The sequence below is a fragment of the Athene noctua genome, chromosome 1, assembly GCF_965140245.1.
Source record: "Athene noctua chromosome 1, bAthNoc1.hap1.1, whole genome shotgun sequence".
In the NCBI taxonomy this organism is placed as follows: domain Eukaryota; kingdom Metazoa; phylum Chordata; class Aves; order Strigiformes; family Strigidae; genus Athene; species Athene noctua.
This window is the reverse complement of record NC_134037.1, coordinates 98,224,383-98,246,443: the sequence shown is the minus strand read 5'-3', so window position 1 is coordinate 98,246,443 and position 22,061 is coordinate 98,224,383. Positions and strand designations below refer to the sequence as shown.

Genomic DNA, 22,061 nt, shown 5'->3' with positions numbered 1-22,061 from the left:
AAAACTGAGACACTTGTAAGAAGAATATTTGTAGGTTGATTGTTCTAGCTTCAGCACTAGATGGTTTCTATTATAGAGAGTTAACACCCTCTTTTCCCTTCATTACATAGCAAGAGGGTTAGGAAGTGGAAATAACAGGAAACAACCTATGAAATAAAGCCAGAGACTTCATAGGTGGACTGGGACATAAAATCAGTTCTGTGTCGGGTGTTGTACGTGGTGTATGCCAGTAGAAAGGGGAGAACACAGAATGGGCATTAGTTAAAAGCAGCAAAATCATTGTTGACCCTGTCCCTCACATACACCTGATTTAAAGTAAATCAGCTCCCCCTGCTCTATTCTGGTCAGGATTTTCAAAGGTGAAAGGTACTAACGTGTTCCTCTGAGAGAGGTCCTTGAGGGAACATGCTGTGTGCTTCTGACTTGGGAGAAGGCAGAAGGAGTGGGGAGCCACCTCCCCAGCTTGCACCAGTGGGGCATCTTCTCAACCCACTGAACTAACAGCTCGTGTCTGGCTCAGATACAAGACATGAGATAGGGAAACTCCTAGCAGAATAACCAAGGGGACAAAAGAGAAACGTTGAACATGAGAAGTAAACAAAACTGTCTAGGAGCCTCAGGCTCCTCCAGCATGAGTGCTTGTACTGCATCATTTATCATGGGGAAGCCTAGCTCCTCATTGCTGCCTCACAAGGGTTTGTTGTCAGACTCTTGACATGAGTTGTGCTGAGATGCTGTGCTTCCTGGGATCGTGGGGGCCCAGGAAAGTGCCACTCCTCACATGGAGCAGAACCCTTTGCTATATGCTGCAGCAGTCTACATCGCTTCCTTGGAGAGACTGTCCAAACAGCTGAATTCTCCTCTTTCATGACCTCTGTGAATCTGTACTAGGAGTACTAGGATTTTGTGTTACATCTTATACATTTTTCATTGGTATTAGGGAGTGTTGTAATATATAAAATTTATTGGGAAGTATTTTCTGAACTTTTTACAACCTGTGTTGGGCTACTGGGCATCAGTACAGTTGTGTATGGTGTAGAAGACATGAGTTTCCAAGCAGTGGTGTCTTGAAAAGGTCCAGTGTGGCATAAGAACCTACACTGATCAGAGTAAAATTGGCATGTGGATATGTAGCCTCTCCAAACAGGTACAGAGATATAAAGGATGTCATAGTGTGATGCTAGACAAGGATCTGGGAATAAAAGGTTTTCATGTAGGGACAGTAGCTGTGGGTCTTCAATTAACATGCTCTTTGTTTGTAAATGAGGTCAGGTGATGATACAAAGAAGAGTTTTAGTAGTATAAAACCCAGGGTTTTTTCCTTTCTTTGAAAAAGAGGGTGATCTTGTGGTTAAGAGTCTCTTGTGCCTTGCCAAGAGCTTGCTGTGTGTCCATGTGCAATTTGCATGTGCTCATATTTTCCAAGAGAGGCCTCAGATTTTCCAACTTTGTTTTGGTATCATTTTCCAGGGTTTTTTTCCCCTCAAAACTGCTGCTTATTGAAGGCTTCACTTGGAATAGTGGATGCTTAGAAATTGTCAAATCCAGTGCCAGGGTGTTTCTGAAACAATACTTGCACTGAAGCACCCAAAATCTATAGCTGTCTCTGGAAAAACAGGCATTAATTTCTCTGCTTGCTCTTCCCTACCAGAAGGATTGTACATACTTTCTTGTTAAAGTGTTTGAAAGGCACTGTAGAAGCGTGCAGTGGCACTAGGTGTTTGAGCAGCATGACCAAAATGCCTTGCATGCGTAGGAGTTATGTTTTCCTGGGGGTCTTTTTCTGAAAGTCACTGAAACAAGGGGGAAACCCACCTGCGGAAAAACTTTACTGTCAGCTGGTAAATGAAGGAATGACATGGCCATAATGCTGTTGATAGGCTCCAGTTAAAGAAGGTGTTGCCATTTTGCAGGTCTGTCACTGGAGCGTTCAACCAACTCAGTTGCCTCACGTGCTCGACTGTGTGAAAGGGAGGAGGAAGTCATCTCTTGTTTTGAGACAGCATGTGTCATTGCCCAGGTGTACTTGCAGGAGCTTGAAAAGGTAAGAATGTGCTCAGGGTGTTACCTGGTGTCCTGGGTGGAATTTCCAGGGTTTTGACAGCAAAACTGATGAGGAAATGCCGAGTGATCATAGACAATAAGGAGTATGAGAACAAGTTGGAAGGAGTGAGGTGTCAGTATAAGCAGTTTATCTGGTCTCTGCTAGTTTCCTCTGAGAATGATGTCTGGAAAGCACCGAATACTTCAGATATGCTCAGGTTGTATCTCAAGTTTAGCTCTTACTTTGCATAGCAAGTGCCAGCATGAAGGAACTCAAGGCATTTTGCATATCTGCTGTGTAAATGATACACAGTAGTAGATATTGAGATCCCTAATGAGCTGAAAGTAACCTTTTGGGGTCAGCCATAGCAGCTTAAGTGCCAGTGCTTCGCCTTCTCCAAGTGAAACTGGAGGAACCTAGATCATTAGTAGCAAGTAACTGCTTAGTCAGTGGTTGGCTAGGATGGTGAGCAAGAGGAGTACTGTGAGCCCTCCACTGAGCTGTGCTGCTGATTTGCTGAGCACGTTTTGTGGTCTCTGCTTCTGTAACTTTGCCTAGCTGAATTTAACAGGGCACGCCATGCGCTCCCATGCCCTTCCTTTGCCACACGTTATGCTTGACACCAGCAGCTCTAATGGCAATGCATGTTACATGTTCTTCTGTAACTTAATGGCCGTTGACCTTCTGACCAGATATTTCTGCTCCTCTCAGCAGCAAAGGTATGTGTCTGTTCCAGGTTTTGTTTTTAATTGCATTAAAACAAGAAAAAATTAGTTTAGTGCATATATAAAAATGCATTAAGAAAGCCAGCTAATAAGTTGTCTGGTCTGTTTCTTTGTAGGAAAAAGCTGAATGGCATTTTATTTAAGTACTGTCCTTCCCTTGTGGAAGGACAAGTTCTGCCAGTACTGGGCACTGTAAATGTTACTGACAGCTTGTGTCTGCGAAGAAGGGAAGGAGTTTTAACTAATTCATTCATCTTCTGGACATGGGGACAAGGATGCAGGATTACTGATAGGTGTACTAAAATCCATAGGCCTTCTGCAGTCCTGGATGTAAAATCCTGCTTTGGAGACTCCATATAGGGCAACTTTCAACAGTGTGAAAAAAGTGTTTGTTACCAGTACAGAAGCAAAAGCAGGAAGGGTTTGATTGGAGAAACAGATGAAAGGCTAAGATTCTTCCATCAGGATTCCTGGTAGTTTACTAACTCTAACAAATATTTATGTTATGTTAAGCTAGACATACCTACTCAAACATTGCACTAATATTTCTGTGCAAGTTGCTGCATCTATGTGGTTGAAGTAGTACTTCTGAAGCCCTTGGTATTAGAGTGTAGCTTTCTACTTTATTAAAGGTTGGAAAGTAATAAGGGATAGTGTTTCAAAACTCATTGCATACAGAGTATGTCATGGAAGTTGACTTTGAAAGGTTTTTGAATAACTAATGAAGATAAGTTTTCAAGTAGTCTGAAGAAGAATGTAATGTCAGAAGTGAACATTTTGTTGTTGGAGATGTCTCTGGCTCATGAGGAACTGCTAGTTCAAACAGTTGTCTGTAATCCCAGATATTTCTTTCCTCCCCTTGCAGACCTTAAACAACACACACTCAAGGAGTGTCAAGGGCAGCAACGTGACTTACTCTGAGTTTGAACTTTCCTACTTCCTGGAAGCAGCTCTACAGAGTGCCTATGTGACTCACTTGAAGAAGGGGTAGGTGGATGCAGATGTTAATAAAAATAGATAATGTTGCATGTTTTGTCTCAGAACAGAGGAAGGTTTATCTCTTTTGTATGTGTTCTGTTGTGACTTTTTTTGCTGCTGACTCACCTCAAGTACCCTCAGTATCCTTCCCTCCCTCCTGTTTGTCTCTCACTGTCTCTTAAGAGTCCTAAGCCTCATCTTTCCAGACCCATAAGTAGGGTGGAGTAGAACAGTTTTGTTGTCTTGGCTCAGCTCTGTTCCCTGTGGAGATGAGTGGAGTTTGACCTTAAAGAGAGAGCGGAATTTACATTACTGTGTGCTTTTAAACTGTTCAGCCACAGGGCCTGGTTTAGAGCTCAGTGAAGTCTTAAGGGTAGTTTCTTTCATTTATTTGTTTGTTTTATTTAAGATCTTAAATGTCCTGATCAATACCCCAAATCTGTGTGGTTTTATTAGAGAGGATGCATGTGGTAACAGTGCTGCTTCATGGTATTTATTATGCCTCTGAAATACAGCTCCCAGTGAACCTCGGAAGGGCAAGAGAAGTTGGTATCTGCAAGCCTACAGTGAATTTCACCTGAGGAAAACCTTCTCAAGAACAATAAAAAAGACATTGTTAATGCCCACTTCCAAAGGCCATTGGTGAGGGCACACTGTTACCTAAACCAGGCTGTGTCTTCAAAACATAATCAACTCTGTTTAGCTGGTGGAGAGATTGCCGTGTAGAGAGAGTGTTTCTTCAACGTGTGTAAACAGTACTTGTAAGAATCCATCCTTCGCTTTTCTTGTACCATATTATCCCATTTGTTCTCAAGGAATCAAGATACTAAATTTCTCACTGCTCTGTGTAATATTGCTGGTCAAAGTTATATAAACTTCAAGCAAACCATCTTTGAAAATATTTAATTTTGGCTGCTTTTTTACCTTCACACTCAATCACAGATATTTTCTGTCATCACTCCTTCTCCTTTTCCTGTTGAGTAGAATGGAGAAGAAAGTGAAAAATGAGGGGAGATTGAAAGGAAGAAAACTAGAAAAAGACAATCCCAGCAAAAATCAGTTTAAATTCTTCTGTAGGAGATGGATACCAGTTTTTGACTCTGTTGGAGGAGGGATTTCTTCTTATTTAGGGCTTTTTTGCTATTTTTTTATTCCCCAAGAATGACTTTAAATGCAGCTGTGAATAGCCTCAGTGTTCCCCATTCTTTCATTAAAAGCCTGCATGTACAGTGAAGCTGTACTAGTAAGCATATCCATACAAGGTGCCTTCAGGGAAGCCTTGTTTAACCCAAAGGCTTACAAATACACTAAGCCCTAATATTGTGAAATGACCCTTTTAGTCAGGTGAGTACAAGTTTATGTGTAAAGAAAATATGGACTTACAAGTATAAGGCGTAGTTTCAGTATCACCTTGACAGTAGGGGACAGATAATTTGGTTTTCCTGAGTGAGTTGGTGGTTGACCAGCTGTGGCACAGCATGTGCTTTCCGAGCCTTTTGCTGTTCTCATGGCAAACAGAAAGCTCAGGTCTTGCCAGTATGCTCATTAACTATGTAATAAAATCTCATTTAGAACATATGGCACTGATGTCCTCTAGGCACCTTTTGAATATCAAAGTCAATCATGTTCATTTTATTCAGCGGTGTTTGAATTCAGTCTTCATCAGTTCAATATATCTAGTGGGCTGTTTTAGCTATTACTGTGGGCCCTGCTTACTCCCTTCCCATGTTATTTAAATGACAGCCTTAAAAAACAAACCAAAAAAAAACCCCAACCAAAAAAACCCCCCAAACCCCTACAGGAAAACAATTTTGAATCAAAATACACGGTGAATTAAGCAGTGCTTTGATTGTAAGCTGAATCGCTGCAATAGCAAGGAAAACGTTCTCTGTAGCTGTCTCCTGATGAAAGAACATCCCAGTCGGTGTGATGGAGCTCCTGTGGTTGGGACAGGAGCAGAGCCCCACGCCTTCCTCGCCTCCTTCAGTGCAAGTGAAAAACACCAGCCAGGGAAATGAAAGGTCTTCTGGGGGGGGGAAGGAGCCTGGTGAGACTCAGCAGCTTTGTCTCTGTGCCCCCAGCTAGTATTAATGTGTGGTTTCTGCCACGAGAGGGCATAAGCAGCATTGGGATATAAGGAAAGAAGGGAAGTGGGAAGAAGCTTTTTAGGATGTTTCATGTGTATAATAAATTTCTCTACCTGATATTGAACAACTCAAATAAATGTTTTTGTTCTTATTGCTTCCAGCATGTTCAGATAGCAAATAAGCCTTGGATGATGAATGATCAAGCTGGTGGGGGGGTAGGTCTTACCAGGTGGGATGTCCTTCTCCAGCAGCACATGTGTACAAAAGAAATAGAAAGCACTTTATTCTTGTCTTGTCAGGCAGAAGAGCTGAAGGATATGAGTGGTGGCGTTGTGCTTTTGTTCCTGCTGGCAGGAACCGGCATGCTCTTCATGGAGCATGGTCAGGGATGCCCTTTTCTCTTGCAGTATGCAGTGGAAAGAAGGCACCAGTGCAAAAGAAGGTGTGGTCTCACTTTCCGATGGTGAGCCGCGAGCTGTAAGGACCAGCAAGTCTTGCAGCTCTGAAAGTCCCAGATGATTTTAATAAGATGTAAGATGTTTACTTAAAAATATTGTGGTGCTGAAGACACGTTTCCTGCAGTTGTTTGCCCTGCTGCATCCCAAGAAAGCTTTCTTTCATTCTTCTGGTGAGCAGTGTTGATGTTGTGGATGCAAAATACAGGGAGGCATATGCTGTCGTACTGTAGGAGTTAGTCAGTTGTCTTTCATGTTAGCATGTGCACTGGATTTTGTTTGGTTTTTTTTTCTGATGTGGATGTGTGAAGATTAGACTTGTTTCTTACTGTCTTTCCTTTCAAAGTATTGATCAGGTATTACACTCCATACTGTTATGGGGGCTTTGGTCAAGATGTTCTTAGTATTTTCTTAGGGCAAACAGTCTTCACCTGTGTGAAGTAATGGTTATAAGTATGCTGTTCTCTTAATGACACTTGAAGTATGTGTGGAGTTTCACAGGCAAGACAAAGTCAGAGTTTTCTAGAGGATGAGGTTTATTTTGGAAGCTCTAGATGGGACACTTTTGAAGAAAATTAATTTCTGAAAATAAATATGAAGCATTTATTAGAAATTGGATTTACTTATGATCCCTCAACTTATGACCTATATTATGTTGGAAAATCTTGATGAAAATGGTTAGTAAGGAGAGATTACACAATCCTTTCTCTTCCTTTATGTCAGTTTTCTAGAGTGATCAGTTCCCTTTTTGAAGTTTTGTAGGCTTCTGTTGCAGGGGTACTTTGAAAGAGTAACTTCATGTATGTGTTGTTTTACAGTAGAATCTAATGTACAAAGGGAGGCAGGACTGTCTCTGCCAGACTATTAATCTCTTCTGTGGAATTTATGTGGGCTTTCTTGTCATATATCTCCTCTTCAGTTCTCCCAATCTAGCACCTTATCCAGGACACTGCAGCTGGTAATTTGGAAGTGAGTCTTACTGCCTACTGGATGGATCTAGATAAGTGCTAAGCTTTTATTTTGTGTTGGGTTTTTTAGAGCACCCTACTTAGACAGGCTGCCGTTAGGAAACTCTAATGCACTTTGTTGTAGTTACATGTATCTTCATTGACAGGAATCTGAGTTTCAGAGGCTTACTTCTTCAAGTACATTTTGTGCCTGTGCGTGAACAGCTGTCTAAGAAGAGAGTAAATTTTTAGAAACCCGAACAAGATGCAGGATGAGCTGGGCAGAGGCAGTGGTGTTCCTGCTGTTTGTTTGCTTCAGGTACCCCTTTGCCTTGGAAAGATGGCTTTGCAAACTGCTATGTAGTCTTTTCAAGATGGTCTCTTCCAACTGTTAGCGACTGTTGTAACACTTAATGAGTGGGGATAAGAACAAGACCTTCTGGTGCCCATGTTGCTGGGGGCCTGTCGTTGCAGACCTCTCTGCCCATGGTCCACTCTGGTTCATTATCAATATTTTTCCTAGCAATTTGCATAGAAAACAGTGTGTTTCTTTATTTTCGTGTATCTTAAAATTTTGTGTAGTGTCAACAATATGACATAAATGTGATGCAACTGCTTTGATTCATGGACTGGTAATTAATTACCTTGTATTAACAGGGTACTTGTACAAACAAAACAAATTTTCATGCCAAGCTAGACTGATTGGAGTCGAGGTGCTCTTTGCACAGTTTGTGCCCATGATTTTCTGTGTTCCTCTTTGTTAGATTAGCTATAATTGAATCCTAAACCACATTCCATCGGGGTTGTGTTTTGTTTTTTTTTTTTTTTAATGCCTCTTGCCACTTTTATGGCTAAAACCAAGGCAGTTTAATGACCATGTGCTTTTTCCTTCCTGTTCTTCCTCATTTCTTCTTCTGGTATCTTAGCAGTGCAATAGGGGCCCATGGACTCTTCCAACTCTTTTAATTTCCATGATTTGACATGCCGTGGCTTGAGGTAACAGTACCTGGGATTTCCAGTCTTCTATCCAAGTTCTGCAGAGGCTCAAGACTGCTTAGTTTCTGATCTAGACAAGATCAAATGGATTCACCATGGATTGCCCGAGGCTTTAGGTTTGCATCCTCATCCACTTATCTATGTACGTGTATTTCTATTCAAATACATGCTTTTCTCTTTGTTAGCTGCTTCAGGTCTTAATTTTTAAAAAATCTCTCCAAGTACATGTGTAGTATATGAAGGACATTGATTAATGAAACAGTAAGTTCCATATTGTTATGAGTAGTGCAAGTCATATGCTTAAAATGAAATGTGTGCTCAGATGGCCTCCAGACTTGGAACAGTAGAGTGGAAGGACAGACTCCTGTAGTGAGGTATGCTTGCAGGCTGCTGGCAGGTGTGCTCTGTCTCCTGTCACGGCTCAGTAATGTTCAATAAAGTTCAAAATACAAAAGCTGCCAAACCAAATCCTCAATCCTGTGGAACTGTTGTTAGATGCTTTGCACTTCCAGAGTTGAGAGCTCAGAGGGTGGAGCAGGTGTTCTCTGAGAGACCCTGACCACACAAGCACCTCTCTGGGAGGTGTCAAGTGCTGGGTGCTTCTCCCACGATGCCCATTTTGCACTTCTACCTTCTGCTGAAGGTATTCCAAGGTATTTGTCACATGGTTCATGGTTTCAACTCTTGACTGCTTGCAGATGGATGGCAATTTGCTGTTTATTCTTTCATTCACTTCAGTGTGTCAATATTCCTTCTTTTTCCTCTCCCCTTTCCCCCAGAGCAATGAAGCTTCACATGAAACTTAACTTGGTTTATGGCCTTGTCTAAAAAGTGGAACTGAAATGGTGCTCCTACAAAACTGTCTCTTTTTAGCATGTTCTCTAGGTTTTTTGTCTATTAAGTGTATGTCAAATGTGGAGTTAATTGGCTTTGCAAGCAGTCACTAATCTTCCTTCTGATGCTAGTTAAGGGAATTCATTGACACTTTAAGATAAATACCATTATCCTAACAAGAATAGTAAACATATGCATTCTTGAAAATATAGAACTATTATACACCATAACTCTTCTGTCCAACCTCTTAAGGAGCCCAAGGAAGCACAGCAAATGCCAGTAGTTTTCAGTAACTGAGGAGAGCATTGAGCAAGTGCATTTTGTTTAGATGGGGTATTTATTGATTTTAACTATCTGATAATAAATAGCATGTGAACAGTTCTGTTGGATTTGGTGTGGCTACTCATGTGCATAAATATCACCTCGTGCTTTATTATTTTCCTCAGTTTAAGGTCTAGAATGTATCTTTGTGGGTATATTCTTTTCTAGACCCACAGAAGAACACCTGATGTCTTGCTGAAGTATTAAAGAGAACTTGCTGGAGTATTAAAGTCCAACTCACAAAAATTTCCTTGAGGTTTTTTTCCTTGATAAATTCAAAGCACATCTTTTACTTAAAAGAAAGTGGAAATTAAAATAAAGACATCCCACTTTCTCCACAGGGGCAAGTTTCCAGTGTTTTTCCTCTTGCCTTATTTCGTTGCTTCTTTGTAGATTGCCCACTCCTAGGTAACCTACAGATTACCTCAAAGTTTAAAATTTTGAAATGAGTATTGATTGGAGGTAAGGCCACACACATTCACATTCTGTGACTTGGTGACCATAAGCTTTAGGGTGGCATTTTATGTAGTCAATATTCATGGTAAATGTGATCCCATTTTAAATTCTGGCCCACCCACCACTCCACCCCTCTCAAATTACTTTTTTAAAAATTATTATTTATTTATTCAAATATTTGCCATTGATTCTGCAGTGCAAGAAGGTTTGCAGTGCATGAAAGTGGGCCCAAGTGCAGTCTGTACTGCTTACCTGATGCTGAAAAGCCGGTTGAGGAAGAACTCTCTAAGACTCAGAATCAGAGTATTAGAAAGCAGGCATGCTTAATGCAGTGCTGGGTGCATGGGGGACCGCTCCTCCTCAAGCATGCACACCCATTGTGGTAATTTGACTTGGCTTTATACAGTGAAGTGTTACATATTCATGATAGGTCCAAAAACATCTGTACATATTCATGATCTCTCCACGAAATGTGGGTTTTATTATAACGAGTTCTAAAAGTTATTTTCGTGTGTTCTGCCCTGGTCTCCTCCTAGTTACGCCTGTGCAGTGGGTCCTGGCCCACTGGTGGTCATGGGCGGGGGTCTTCAGGATGAAGACTGAAGATGCCTCCTCTTCCTCTTGTGACTTTTTACCCAACTAGTATTTCCATAATCATGATAACTCAGTATTCGTTGAGTCCTGTCCCTTATCTTGGGACTCAGTAGTTGCAGCTCTTTCCTTCTCTAAAGAGTCCCTCCTACTGAGAGCCCACCCTTTTATTGCATTATCCTGCCTGTCCAGTGTCTCTCTTAGTTGTCCTGCATCCATTTTGTTAAGGTTCCTCACTTCGTACCTTCAAAATTTAATCAAATTGACAAAAAAGGTTGTTACAGTGTATGGCTTGCTTTTTTTATGAAATCTAGGTTTCGTCTGCACAGAAAATTCTGGAATAAGCTGAAGTGTCAGTTAATGTGCCAGTACAACTGCTTATCTGGTTGTCTTTATTTCAGTGCAGCATTGCTTCTTTTCTGGTAGTGTGTATTTCTTGGGGTAGCTTCCACCTTGCAGTAAAAGTGATCTGAACTGTTTTGTAGTTACTGTGGTAGTTGGGCCATGTCCTTAGCCTTAAAGAACTTATAGACTGCAAGTGTGTTAAGTAATATGTCCAGTGTTTAATCTTTCATCTTTACATCTCTCTTGATGCTCAGACACATGATTTGGTAAGTAATCTGCTTTAAGTTTTCATCATGTATGCAGAGTAATGTGATTTTTTTTTTTTTTTTTTTAGCCTAACCCTCTTTTATTGCAGGTTAAGCTGTGCTTACAGACAGTTAGTGCAAATCAGCTGCGTGATAATAAACTGTTCAAAGCACTGTAATTTCATCATGTGTCTGGACCATTCAGACACCAGGCATTTAAGCACCACCTAAAAGAAATCGTCATTTAAAAGCATCACGTAAGCTCAGTGTAATTCAAACAAGTACAATCTGTGTGTATGAAGAGGAGATGTGGATGCTTTTAAGAAGAAGCATCTGCTTTATAAATATGAGTTATGAAAGGCTTCCAAATGTCCCCTCTGTTCATCAAATGTGAATGTGATCTTCTCCTAGGAAGCCATCTGGAGTAGGCATGCTACAGTCACTACCTCGCTTGGTGCCATTGTCCTATCTGTGCCTCAGAGTGACTTGTCTCGCTACTGCACACTCAGTGGTTGTTTCATGAGTTTATCTGATGTCAAGTTTGTTGCCAAGCTTTGGTGCATCATAAAAATATTTTGTCTCCAATGTGCTGATTCCTTCTGATTTTCTTTTTTTTTTTATGATGTGGTTTTTTTCTGCCTTCCCCATAGAAATATTGTGAAAGGAATGAGGAGTCTGCGAGAAATACTACGGACTGCGGAAACAAAAGCTACTCAGACCTTCAAAATGGTAAGGGGAATGGGAGATGGGAAGGTGGGGTAACCTGCTATGCAGGAATTCTTTTTGTTTAGTAACCATTGCAGTAGGACAAAAAATGTATTTGTCCTCATTCAATTGATTACTGCCCTTTTTTTCTTTCTTTTTATTTATTTTTTTTTTTTACTTTTGGAAGTGATGTGCCAAGTGATGCACTTAATTCAAAGACCTGCCCAATTGAAACCTCAGCTTTCAGACCTGGGCATGTGGGTTACTTCTGGGTTTGTTTTTTTTTTTTCCAGTGCATTATTCTAGCTCTGGTAGAAATAGGGATGTATTTAGTTTGACAATACTGTCCTCTGGTGATGTCTTGGTTTTTTTCTCGCTTTTCAGTGTGTGCATGCACACCTTTTTGCATTTGCATGTAGAAGCAATAAGACTTCTGGCTCTTGCAACAAGCAGTGCTTTTTTTGATACTCAAGTGCTTTTGTGTTCTCAATACAGTACAGAGTGATTTTAATTTTATGAATATTTTTTTTGTTAGTGTTGGCATTCTTCATCCTGTTATACTGAGTGCCTCTGGTAAAGCAATCATGGAGAAAGCTATTTATGTGCCTGTTTAACTTCTTAGAGCTTTAACTGGTTCTTCCCTGTCTCCCCTTTAAGAGACCTTGTCCTGAAGTTACTCAGGAGGTGACAAGGTCAGCAGCATGGAGAATAGCGATCTCAAGAACACAAATGAAAACTCTGCAGCCTTAAAAGCATTGACATTGATACAACTAAACTTGTTGTTTTGCTTGGTTAAGCTTTGTGTTTTGTGTGATTACAGAGAAGTTTGGCAAGGGATGTGGGCATGAATTTCCATAGAATTTTGGAGATGGGAGAGTGCCAGGTTCCAATGGATGGACTGACGGTGTGTCTAGCTCACATGCAAATGCAGAGCTAAAATGAAAGTATGAGCAGAAAGGGTATCCTGGGTGCTTTTTTACCTCACATTTGTCTATTTCCAGAACAGAAGTTCCAAAATGAAGCTTCTTGTTGCCTTGGGACCACCTTATGCCTGAAAATACAGATGCATGTGGAACTTTGTGCAGGGAATTAGAAGAGGTGACTTGAATAATTGTCACGCTCAAATGGTTGTGTCCTTTTCCAGATTGAGATCAGGGTTCAGGGGATTTTTCTTGCTTGCCTGTTTTACCATTTTGCTGAAATGAGTCTAACCATCTGCTGTTGCTATACCGTGGCAGAAAGTGGCACTCAAATGCTCCTGTCCCTGTGCAACTGGGGAGAGCTGTACAACACCCCTGGGATTTATCCCTAAGGGGAAATCTGAAGGTGTTCATCCAATAGATTTTCCTGGGATTTTCATTTTATTGCAAGTTGCTTATTCATTTTCTTACTATTTTTAAAGAGCTGTCAAGGGGACAAAGGGAGGAATGTCCTTAATTAAACAAGTTTTTCAAGCATGAAAGTGAAACACTTGATTTTTTTTTTTTTTTTTTTTTCCTAATTTTTGGGATCACAGTGTTCTTCAAGCATAATGATGCTTTTTTTAGCCAAAGGCAGTAATAATGTAAATCAGAGTCTTGGCCTGTTCTGGTTTGTTTGGTCTTATTCAAAACAAGAGTGAAGCTAATTTACACAGCTACTGTACTGTATGTTAAAATCAAAGGCACTTAAAGTATTTGGTGCTTGCCTTTTGAAAGGCTTATCACAAACTGTACTCCTACTTCTGTGTGAACCAGCAGAGATCTTTTTGTTGCTGTCTTATTATTTTTCCCTCCCCTCTAAGACTGTAGGAAAAAATAAAGGAGAGTTGGCTCCTTGGGGTAAAACTGACTGAATAATTACACACTGAGATGATAAAATGATACTGGCTAATGTTGCAGGGCCCTAGGCTATTTTGCTCATGGTTACTTGCTATAAAAAGCATAGAAAAGCCTAGTTAGAAATAGAAGGCTTTCTTTAACTTGTTAGGAGTACATGGAAGGTCTTGGGGTTTCCAGGGAGCTGTGCATGACAATATTTCTTTGAGGCACCATTATATATTCAGATCATTTTGCCATTTGCAAGGTATATCTATGAAACCTCCCATTCTGGTGTTAAGAAACCGTACATGTTACTGTGGTTGCATTTTAAAATGTCATTGAATTCATGTGTGGTGAGGGGGATGGAAATAAAGAACCTTGCCTCAAAATAAGTTATTTTTCTGAATCTGATAAAAGGAACTTTAACCTCAGTATGATTTATTTGGTCCTATAGATGTCATACCTCAACTGGAGTAATGCTTCAGTTATCAATCATACCTATCCTGGTATTTAAAAGAAAATTACTATTGGTGGCCTCATAACACATCTCAGAGTGTAAATTGCATATGAGATGCATATGCAGTAGTCAGAGAAGTTCCAAAATAATATTTACAATTATTATGAGAGAAGTTTCAGCCTGCCACTGTTCTGTGCAGTATTTACAGCTTTGGGTGCTGTGATGCTTTAGAATTCAGAGAAGATGCCACCCATTTTGATGTCTTTGTGCTTATTTGCATGTTCCAACTATTCACAATGCAAAAACTTAGAGATTTGTTGGGTGGGGGACAAGGACCAAGGATAGTTTTGCAAAGTCAAGTTAACTTGCTCGCTTTTGTGCCCAGCTTGCAAGCTATGCACATGAACTGGAAAGCAAGTATTTAAGGATCCTTGGCTGCTCAATAGTGAAAAGAGTGCATATGATGTGGTTGCCTCAATAAGTTCCTAACCTTCTTTTCTCCGCCCTTCATTATTGCAACAAAAAGAGAAGCAGAACCAAGGTGACGCTGTAAAAGGCTGCAGGAAGAGTAATATTAACAGATAAAGGGTTGATCTTTTAAACCTAGTACAAAAGTAGCCTCTGGGCTAAGACTTGCTTACAATGCTGAGGCTGAGAATGCAGTGGAGTTCCATCATATTCTAAGATAGTAACATTTGCAAGATTGTCTCAGTGGTTCATGTGGCAATCTGTTGTCTTCATTCACCAGAGGGTCCCTTGGCAGGCCGCCTTATTACCTTTTTCTTACAGTATTGCAACAGGACCATGTAAAAGCAGAAGACTGGCCTTTTCAGAGGAGGGAAGAAGCTGCCACTGCTGTAGACTTTTTAGCAGCTGCTTTAGCTACTCTAGCTTTCTGAAAAGTGGTACTACTGTGTTGTTGGTGTATCTCGTTCCCAAGGTGGAACATGGGGAGAGGTGAATCTTTTGTGTTGGAGAAGGTATCACTGATGTGTCTCTTTCTGTACTGTTCACTCATCTCTAGACTGCAGCCAAACAGCTAGCCCAAGTACTTCTCCATTCCCTCAGTGAAGACTGTTACTGGAGCCCTTTATCTGATCCACTTCCTGAGTTCATGAACAAGGAAGATCAGTCTTATGTTAGCAATCTTCTTTGTCGGAGGCCCGAGCTGTACACAGAAGAGAAGTAAGTATCCTTTTTTTTTTTTTTATTTCAGTTAATTGGCAGAAGGAAGAAAAGTGTTTGAACACTCTTTGGTACTGCTAATTATGTCACCGATTCATATAGTAGTTTTGTGTGTTCTTGTTTTTAACTTCCCATCAAAAGGCCTGCTGGAAAAGTAAAACATTAAATCTTGAGTGTTTGATTTTTCTTTCACAGGAAGGAAGAAAATCCAACCAAATGGCTCTTCTTGCTATGAAATGGAAATAATCTATTTATGTTCAATATAGCTCATCTAGGGTATATAGTAGAGCTTTTAATTGTGTGAACCTGCAAAAGAAAGTATTGCCTAGCACTTGAATTATGCATGAGGTGTTTCAAGTTACTGCTACTCTTGTGAAATGAGAAAGAGGCTGACAGAATAACTCTTGACCTTACTCAGAAAAATGTGTTCTGTCTTTCAGTGCCTACTGCCCTCAAGACAACGTAGAAGAGGCTCTTCTTCTTCTCTTAATCAGTGAATCCATGGTAAGCCAAAAATGAGTTTGTAATACTAATAGCACAAAGGAATATCTGGTGTTTCTGTGTCAGGTCTTCTAGTTGGTTTTGTTTACAGAATCTTCCCTAGATAAACAGAAGCAAGGATTCAGCTGCTGAAAAGGAAATGCTATTTATTCTTTTATTAGTAACACCACTTTCATTAAATGGACTGTCAGTGAAGGGGTTTGGGAGTTGTCAAGAAGAGGAAGTGACTGCATTCACTGTAGCTGCATGCACGTTCTGACATCCAGATACCCTGTCAGTAGATAGATGTTTCCATTCAAAACATTTGTGTGGATTTATGGATCAAGAATGAGACGAAGGGAGCCTTGCCTAAAGCCAGGCATGATGATGGTACCCACTGTTTGGAATTTGTATCGTGCTTACATTCCTTAGTCTGCAGGAATAATGTTTTAGTTGTTTCAGTCCTGAGTTATCTTTGGCAGTGTCTGATGATGATGGTACAGGGAGTTTTGTCACATGCAGAAACATCCCTAATGAACTACAGTGAAATAATTAGATTTTTTCTATTTATAACATGTTGCTTAAAAAAATTCCTTTAAGAGGAAGGGAAAAAGGTGGAAAAAAACAGCTGCATGGAAAATTGCATGGTAACCTTTGATCATTTTCATGTTCTGAGAAGATGCAAATGTACAGAAAATGTGTAAGAAATGTGTTCTGAAAATGTGTAAGGAACGTTACTTTGCTTTAAATTGTTGCTAAAAGTGAGATTTGAAAACCTTGGAGCTTCAGTGACCCTCTTAGGAACTTTTAAACAGCTTTCAGACAAGTTGAAAAGAGATACTATGGAAGTTTTGTTTTTTGCTTCCCTCAGTTTTTCTTTGGCTGGTTCTTCTGGCTCAAGTCTTTCCCCTATCCTGCAAACTTCTTCAGAACATGGCAATTTAATGTTGTTTGCTTTTAAAATTTGGGGGAAAATTGAAGAGGCGGAACCACCCCAAAATATTAAATTGTCTTAATCAGGTATGTTTGAGTGCTACTATACTTCGTGCTTTTTAGTGCTTTCTAGATTAAGCCTTTACAGTACATCTGCTTTGTGTTTTCAAGGGTGTTTCTGCAGTTAGAAGGGCTTTTCGTGGTTGGAAGTGGAGACTCCAGGGCTGAGGGCTTTGTAGAACACCACATGCACTTCTATTAAAATCAGAAGAACTCATGTCAGCGTTGCTTGTCAGGGCTGATCCAAGCAGGAGGTGATCAGGGGTCTGCAGCAGTGACAGTACCGGCTGCTCCAGCCTTTTCTGGGACTGGGCTTGCAGTCATAAAGGCCTTGTGGGAACTTGAACTCTATAGTCTTGTTCTGAGGGGAATGAAAGCTATCCGTGTTTTATCCAATAGTGTGTAAAATGGCGAACTACTCCTGTGACTAATTTATGGATGAAGCGGTGTGAAAATGCTATTGATAGGAACAGGACTGCTGTGCTGACTTCAAAGTTAACTAAGTAAGCTTGTGTTTGCTTAAGTGCTGTCTTCTATATGTAGGAAATTTCTGGAGGTACGTACAAGGCATTTAGATCTGCTGTATATAAATAATTAAATAATCAGAGATCTTGTATCAGAACACTGCAGTAACCATAACTGTCTTTACGTTTTTTGGGAAATGGAACATCTGAGCCTTTCTCTTGCATTAGCAATAGGCCTATCGTGAATTTATTGTTTTAACAAAAATACAGGACAAGTGTATGGAAATATAGCTGTGTATAGAAGTACACTTTGGGACCACAGGAGTGTGGAAGGAAGTGAAGGAACAGAGGGAGCAATTTGATTTTTACATGTTTGCAATCCATAAATATTTTCCTGTAGTTTTATGGTACTAAGAAGGGGAAATTTTCTTTAATTTATGACATGAGACATCTTTTCCATGACACCTTTGTTGTCGGCTAGTGAGTTTTCTCATGTACAGGTTTGTTTCTTGTTTAAAGGTTTTTGTTTTGTTTTTCAAAATTTGCTGAAGCTCATGGAAAATGAGTTAACAAGAAGCAGATTTTCATTTGAGATTTCCCTAATGATACAGTGTTAACAACTGAATAAAACATATTTTCCTTCCTGGAGCGAGTGTCAGTAGCAAGTGATAATGATATGTTTCTGTAAGCCAGTAAGCAACATAGTTGGTGTTCCTCAATTTTGGCTGGATTAGGCATTCTTTCAGTATTTACAATTATGAACCCTTTTAAATGAAATAGAAGTATACAATTAGGTTGGCTTGCTGGGAACTCTCCAGTTTCTCTGACACTTTGATTGCTCTGTCAGAGCAAAGCTCACTGGAAAGGTACTTTTCCTGTCTGATTTTTAAAGAAACGAAAGAGCAGCCATGCCATTATAACTCTTTTGCAGGACTGCAAAGCCAAACAGCTGTCCCACATGCCTGTTCCTCACTTTTGCCATTCCAAAATGAGCTCAAGGAGGTCAAAATTGGGGGGAGGAGACATAGAAGAATTGTCAGCATGTGGAGGGGGCACAGAACAAAGATATACTGGGGAGAGGCTTAAATCATCAGAGAACCTCAAAGTAAATAAGTGCTACATTTGATGAAAAGGGGACATGATAGCTTTTTAAAGTAGTATATACCTGCAACACCTTTTCTTCCCCCCTGAACCATACAGGGAGGGAGTAGATCAGTGCTAGGTAGTTTGCTGTTGAAATTCACTCAATTTTTCTGTCTGTCTTGCCTTCCTAAAGCGAAGCTAACATCTACTTCACTGGGATCTGTGCAGCTCCCCAGAAGATGTTATGGGGGTTACAAGAACTGTTCCTGGAAGGGGGAAAAAAGAAGTCTGTTGTGAGCCAGACCCTACATTCCAGCAAGCCTTTTCTGGGCCTTAGTGATGCTGGGTTCTGGCTTGTGATGCTGCCCCAGCTTTTCTGCATTGGAGGCTTCCCTTGCATTGAAAGGGAGCAACTTTGCATGTTCTAGTGAGGTGAAATGAGAATAGCTTCTAAAGGGGTATTAAGGGTTCCTTCAGTATTTCACTTAAGCATGTAAAAGTTTTACAGATGTGCAAATAACATGGTAGCCTATTTCATAGCTTTGAAGATGCTTCTGTAGGTATATTAACACTTACAGTGAAAGATTGAGGCCTGTTTCTTCCTGACACTCTCCTGAGTTGCCTCCTGTATTCCTTCTGTCCTGTTGAAAATGGGAACCTATTTTCATAAGCTAAGGCATTTCAGTAAACAATGAAAAGCATCCCAGTTGTTGAGTTTGGCAAGTACTCCTCCTCCATGCCAGCTGTTACTTAGTCACGGTGGGTGGCTGTAGAGTTCTCATGAAGGAATCTAGTGAAACAAATCAGGCAGCCTGAAGATTACCACAGTCAGGACTGTCTTTAAGGGGGTTTGTGGCCTCCTGGCTAAATTCTCATTCCTTCTGCATAGCCCAAGTTATGGTATGGATGAGCTGCGTTTGTGAGAGGAGGAAAAGCTCTCCTTCAGACCAAGGAGAAGGCCAGCTGGTGACAGACTTTACAAGCTTAGGCTGTGGTAGAATGATGTGTTCCTATCACATGTTGGAAAAAATGGACTGTCCTATTTTTAAACCACTAGTCCTCTTCCTTACTGCATTTAACCCATCAAAACCAATGCTACTCTGTTTGTGGGGAGAACTGAAGGCATATTGTGATGCTACAGTGTGTTTTTTCTGCATCATTCTACCAGTGGGAATGGCACTGGTTCTGCCGTTGGGACTGGTGCTTTGTGCTGCAGGTTGTAGGCAGGGGAGGCTTGGCAGGACTAACCCTTAGCTGCAGTTTGTTTATTTTAATAGCCATTCTCAGGAGTATTCCAAGTTGACTGCACTGCCTCTCAAAGTTCACCAAAAGTTTCTCAGAGCCAGGAATGGAACACTTTTTTATTACTTTTTGTGTTTACTTTTGAGGTAAAAAATAAAAAAAAAATTCTTTCTTTGCACTTCCCTTCTTGATTCTGCAGTGCACAGTCTGAGACCCCTTTATTCAGCCCTGGCTCTTACAGCTGGGGATTCTGGCTGATGCGGTTCACCAAACATACCAGGTAACATGGATTGGGTTTTTTGGCTCTGTGTTCACTTCACTCATACTGGAAACGAAGCTTCTTGTATCCAAAACTAATAAATTCTGTGCCTGTGTGACAAAGATTGAAAATGTCAACCCCATCTTATCTCTGATTTGAATCCCTGTAGGCGATTTGACCTTGGAGAGCCTGAGAGCACAGAATACATGATGAGGGAGGAAGTAAGATACTGGGACTTGCTCTGTTCTTTTTACTGGTGAGAGCAAGCTCATGGCTGTGAGCATGCCTGTAATGGAATAAAATTAAACCCATGCATTTTTAAGCACAGAAATAATTATAACCTGTCAGCTCTGCAGTTCCTAGCTTTATAAAATAATGCTGTCCAACAAATGGGTTGGTGAAGAAGAAGAGTCTCGTGTTGCTTCTGTAGGATTTTTTAAATTTTCAATGCCACCAAGCCCAGCAGCTGGCTGACCATCATGAGTATTTTCTTGAGGGCTACTGGACTATGGCAGCTGAAAGAGACAACTGGAGACAGGATTGCCTGCTCTGTTGGTTCCTGCCAAACCATGGTCATGTCATACACTTACAGTAGCAAATCTGACTGTCTCTTTAACTGGTCTGCAAGGCAAAGCTAGTTTGGGACCTGCAAAGATGAATTGCAGGATGTTTCTAGTGGGAAATACACCACCTCTGTTAATTGCCTCTTGAATAAATAGTTCCAACTTGACATGCTAGAGATGGGGTAGAGAACTTTTTTTTTCTTCTGCTTTGCAGTAGGAAGTCTTGTTTCCAAACTTGCAAGGAGGATACAAATTCTTGGAACATAGCTTTCTAAGTGCAGGTTACTGATAGCAAATATGCAAATTTGTTACCCAAGACAGTATCCATAATCAAATGGCTTCATGACTTTCTCCCCCTCTCTTCCTTTTGTGTGGGGTTGTTGGGCTGTTTTGGCTGGGAGTTATGTCTGTCTGTCTTTCAGTGATGTTTCAGAACTGGTTCTGCTACAGTACAAGATGTTAAAATATACCTGGTGAGAGATAAGATATATCTATGTGGTCATATTTGATAACTAATGGGCAATTTTGCGGAGCCATCTGAATGGGGTACGAGTAATTTGTGACCTGTTGCTTACCAGAAATGAGACTGATGCCAGTAAGTTCACAAGGCAGTAAGTTTTAATTTGCTGTGCTTCTCGTTTGAAGTGTGGAACAAGTTGTGTTATCTCTGTAAGAGGAGTTTTGGGGGTGGCTGAGGTATGATATTTGCTCCTTGTTCCACCTGCTTCCCATTTTCACGGCAGCTTTGTAATCAACCCTGAATATTTTATTTTCAGGGTTATTTATGAACGAGGTTTATTTTCAGGGTTATTTATGAACGAGGGGCACGTTCAAGTGCTGTGTAGGGGTCATCAATAACTTAGGTGAAAAGTCTGTAGCCTCTTTCATGTGAATGGGTCCTTGCCATTGTGAAGAATTCATTCATTTTCTTGGCAGTACAAGCAAAACAGCCAGAATGGAGACCCAAAGGGTATGGGCTAAATATTTCCCAGCTTTTAGCAGTAGAGGCATCGATTGCATGATTTCAAAGGCTTGTTGTCAATCTTACACACATAGCATTTGTTTTTCTCTCTTAATGCTAGTATTGAATCACACCAATTACATTATTACAGTACACTGTGTAAAACATGCCGCCGTTCTGTATAGATGGGTTGCAGTGAATCTGGCAATTATGTCTATTATGAAGAGACACAAGTTGAACATTAGAATGCCCATGAATTAGGGGGCAGGCAGCAGGCACTCATTAAAGATTTTAATTGCTTTCTTTTTCTTCTTTGGAAAAAAGCAGGGGGAACCATGTTTCAAAGTGAGCAATTAAAGGATACTTCACAGCTAATTGCTGTGAGAAGGGGTTGCTACATGGAATATTATATATAATGCTATTGTAATTCATATGATTGCTTGACATTTTATTAAGAAGCACATCTTTGTACTGTGGTAAAATTTAATTTTCTGCAGCGTAACTGCGTGCGTAATAACTGCTGAAGTAATGGCTGTTTGGATTTGCTGTGGCTTTCTTCCTTTCTACATGTAATAAACATGCCATAAATAAGCTGTAATTATCAGAGTCACTGATGTACAGCAAATCCTCTGTGGATAGGTCGCTTATCTAGTTTGCCAGTACATATATTGTATATAGGATAGGAAGACACAAGTTGTCTGTAGCTCAGAGAGTTGTTAGTTAAATCGCAGATCCCCGGAAAGGCAGATCTCTTCCCTGCTGTCAGAGCCAGCATGGGTCTGAAAGTCCCATACTGTTGTATTGCTGTGGTTTGGAGCCTGACTGAAAAAGCCCTGCTGAATGCCA

The 22,061-nt window shown here is 40.5% G+C and overlaps 1 protein-coding gene across 4 annotated transcripts in view; it reads left to right on the top strand.

Annotated features, from left to right (window-relative positions):
• Positions 1-22,061, top strand: part of TTC7A (tetratricopeptide repeat domain 7A) — a 210,366-nt gene that overhangs the window by 18,966 nt on the left and 169,339 nt on the right. For all 4 annotated transcript variants that reach the window (XR_012632911.1, XM_074897068.1, XM_074897066.1 and 1 more), the window contains exons 4-8: positions 1,914-2,044; positions 3,635-3,756; positions 11,675-11,753; positions 15,010-15,170; positions 15,611-15,674. Coding sequence is in view for 3 of the 4 variants with exons in the window: in XM_074897068.1 (XP_074753169.1) it covers positions 1,914-2,044; positions 3,635-3,756; positions 11,675-11,753; positions 15,010-15,170; positions 15,611-15,674 (557 nt within the window). In the remaining variant the exon portion in view is untranslated. The remainder of the gene's footprint in view (positions 1-1,913; positions 2,045-3,634; positions 3,757-11,674; positions 11,754-15,009; positions 15,171-15,610; positions 15,675-22,061) is intronic.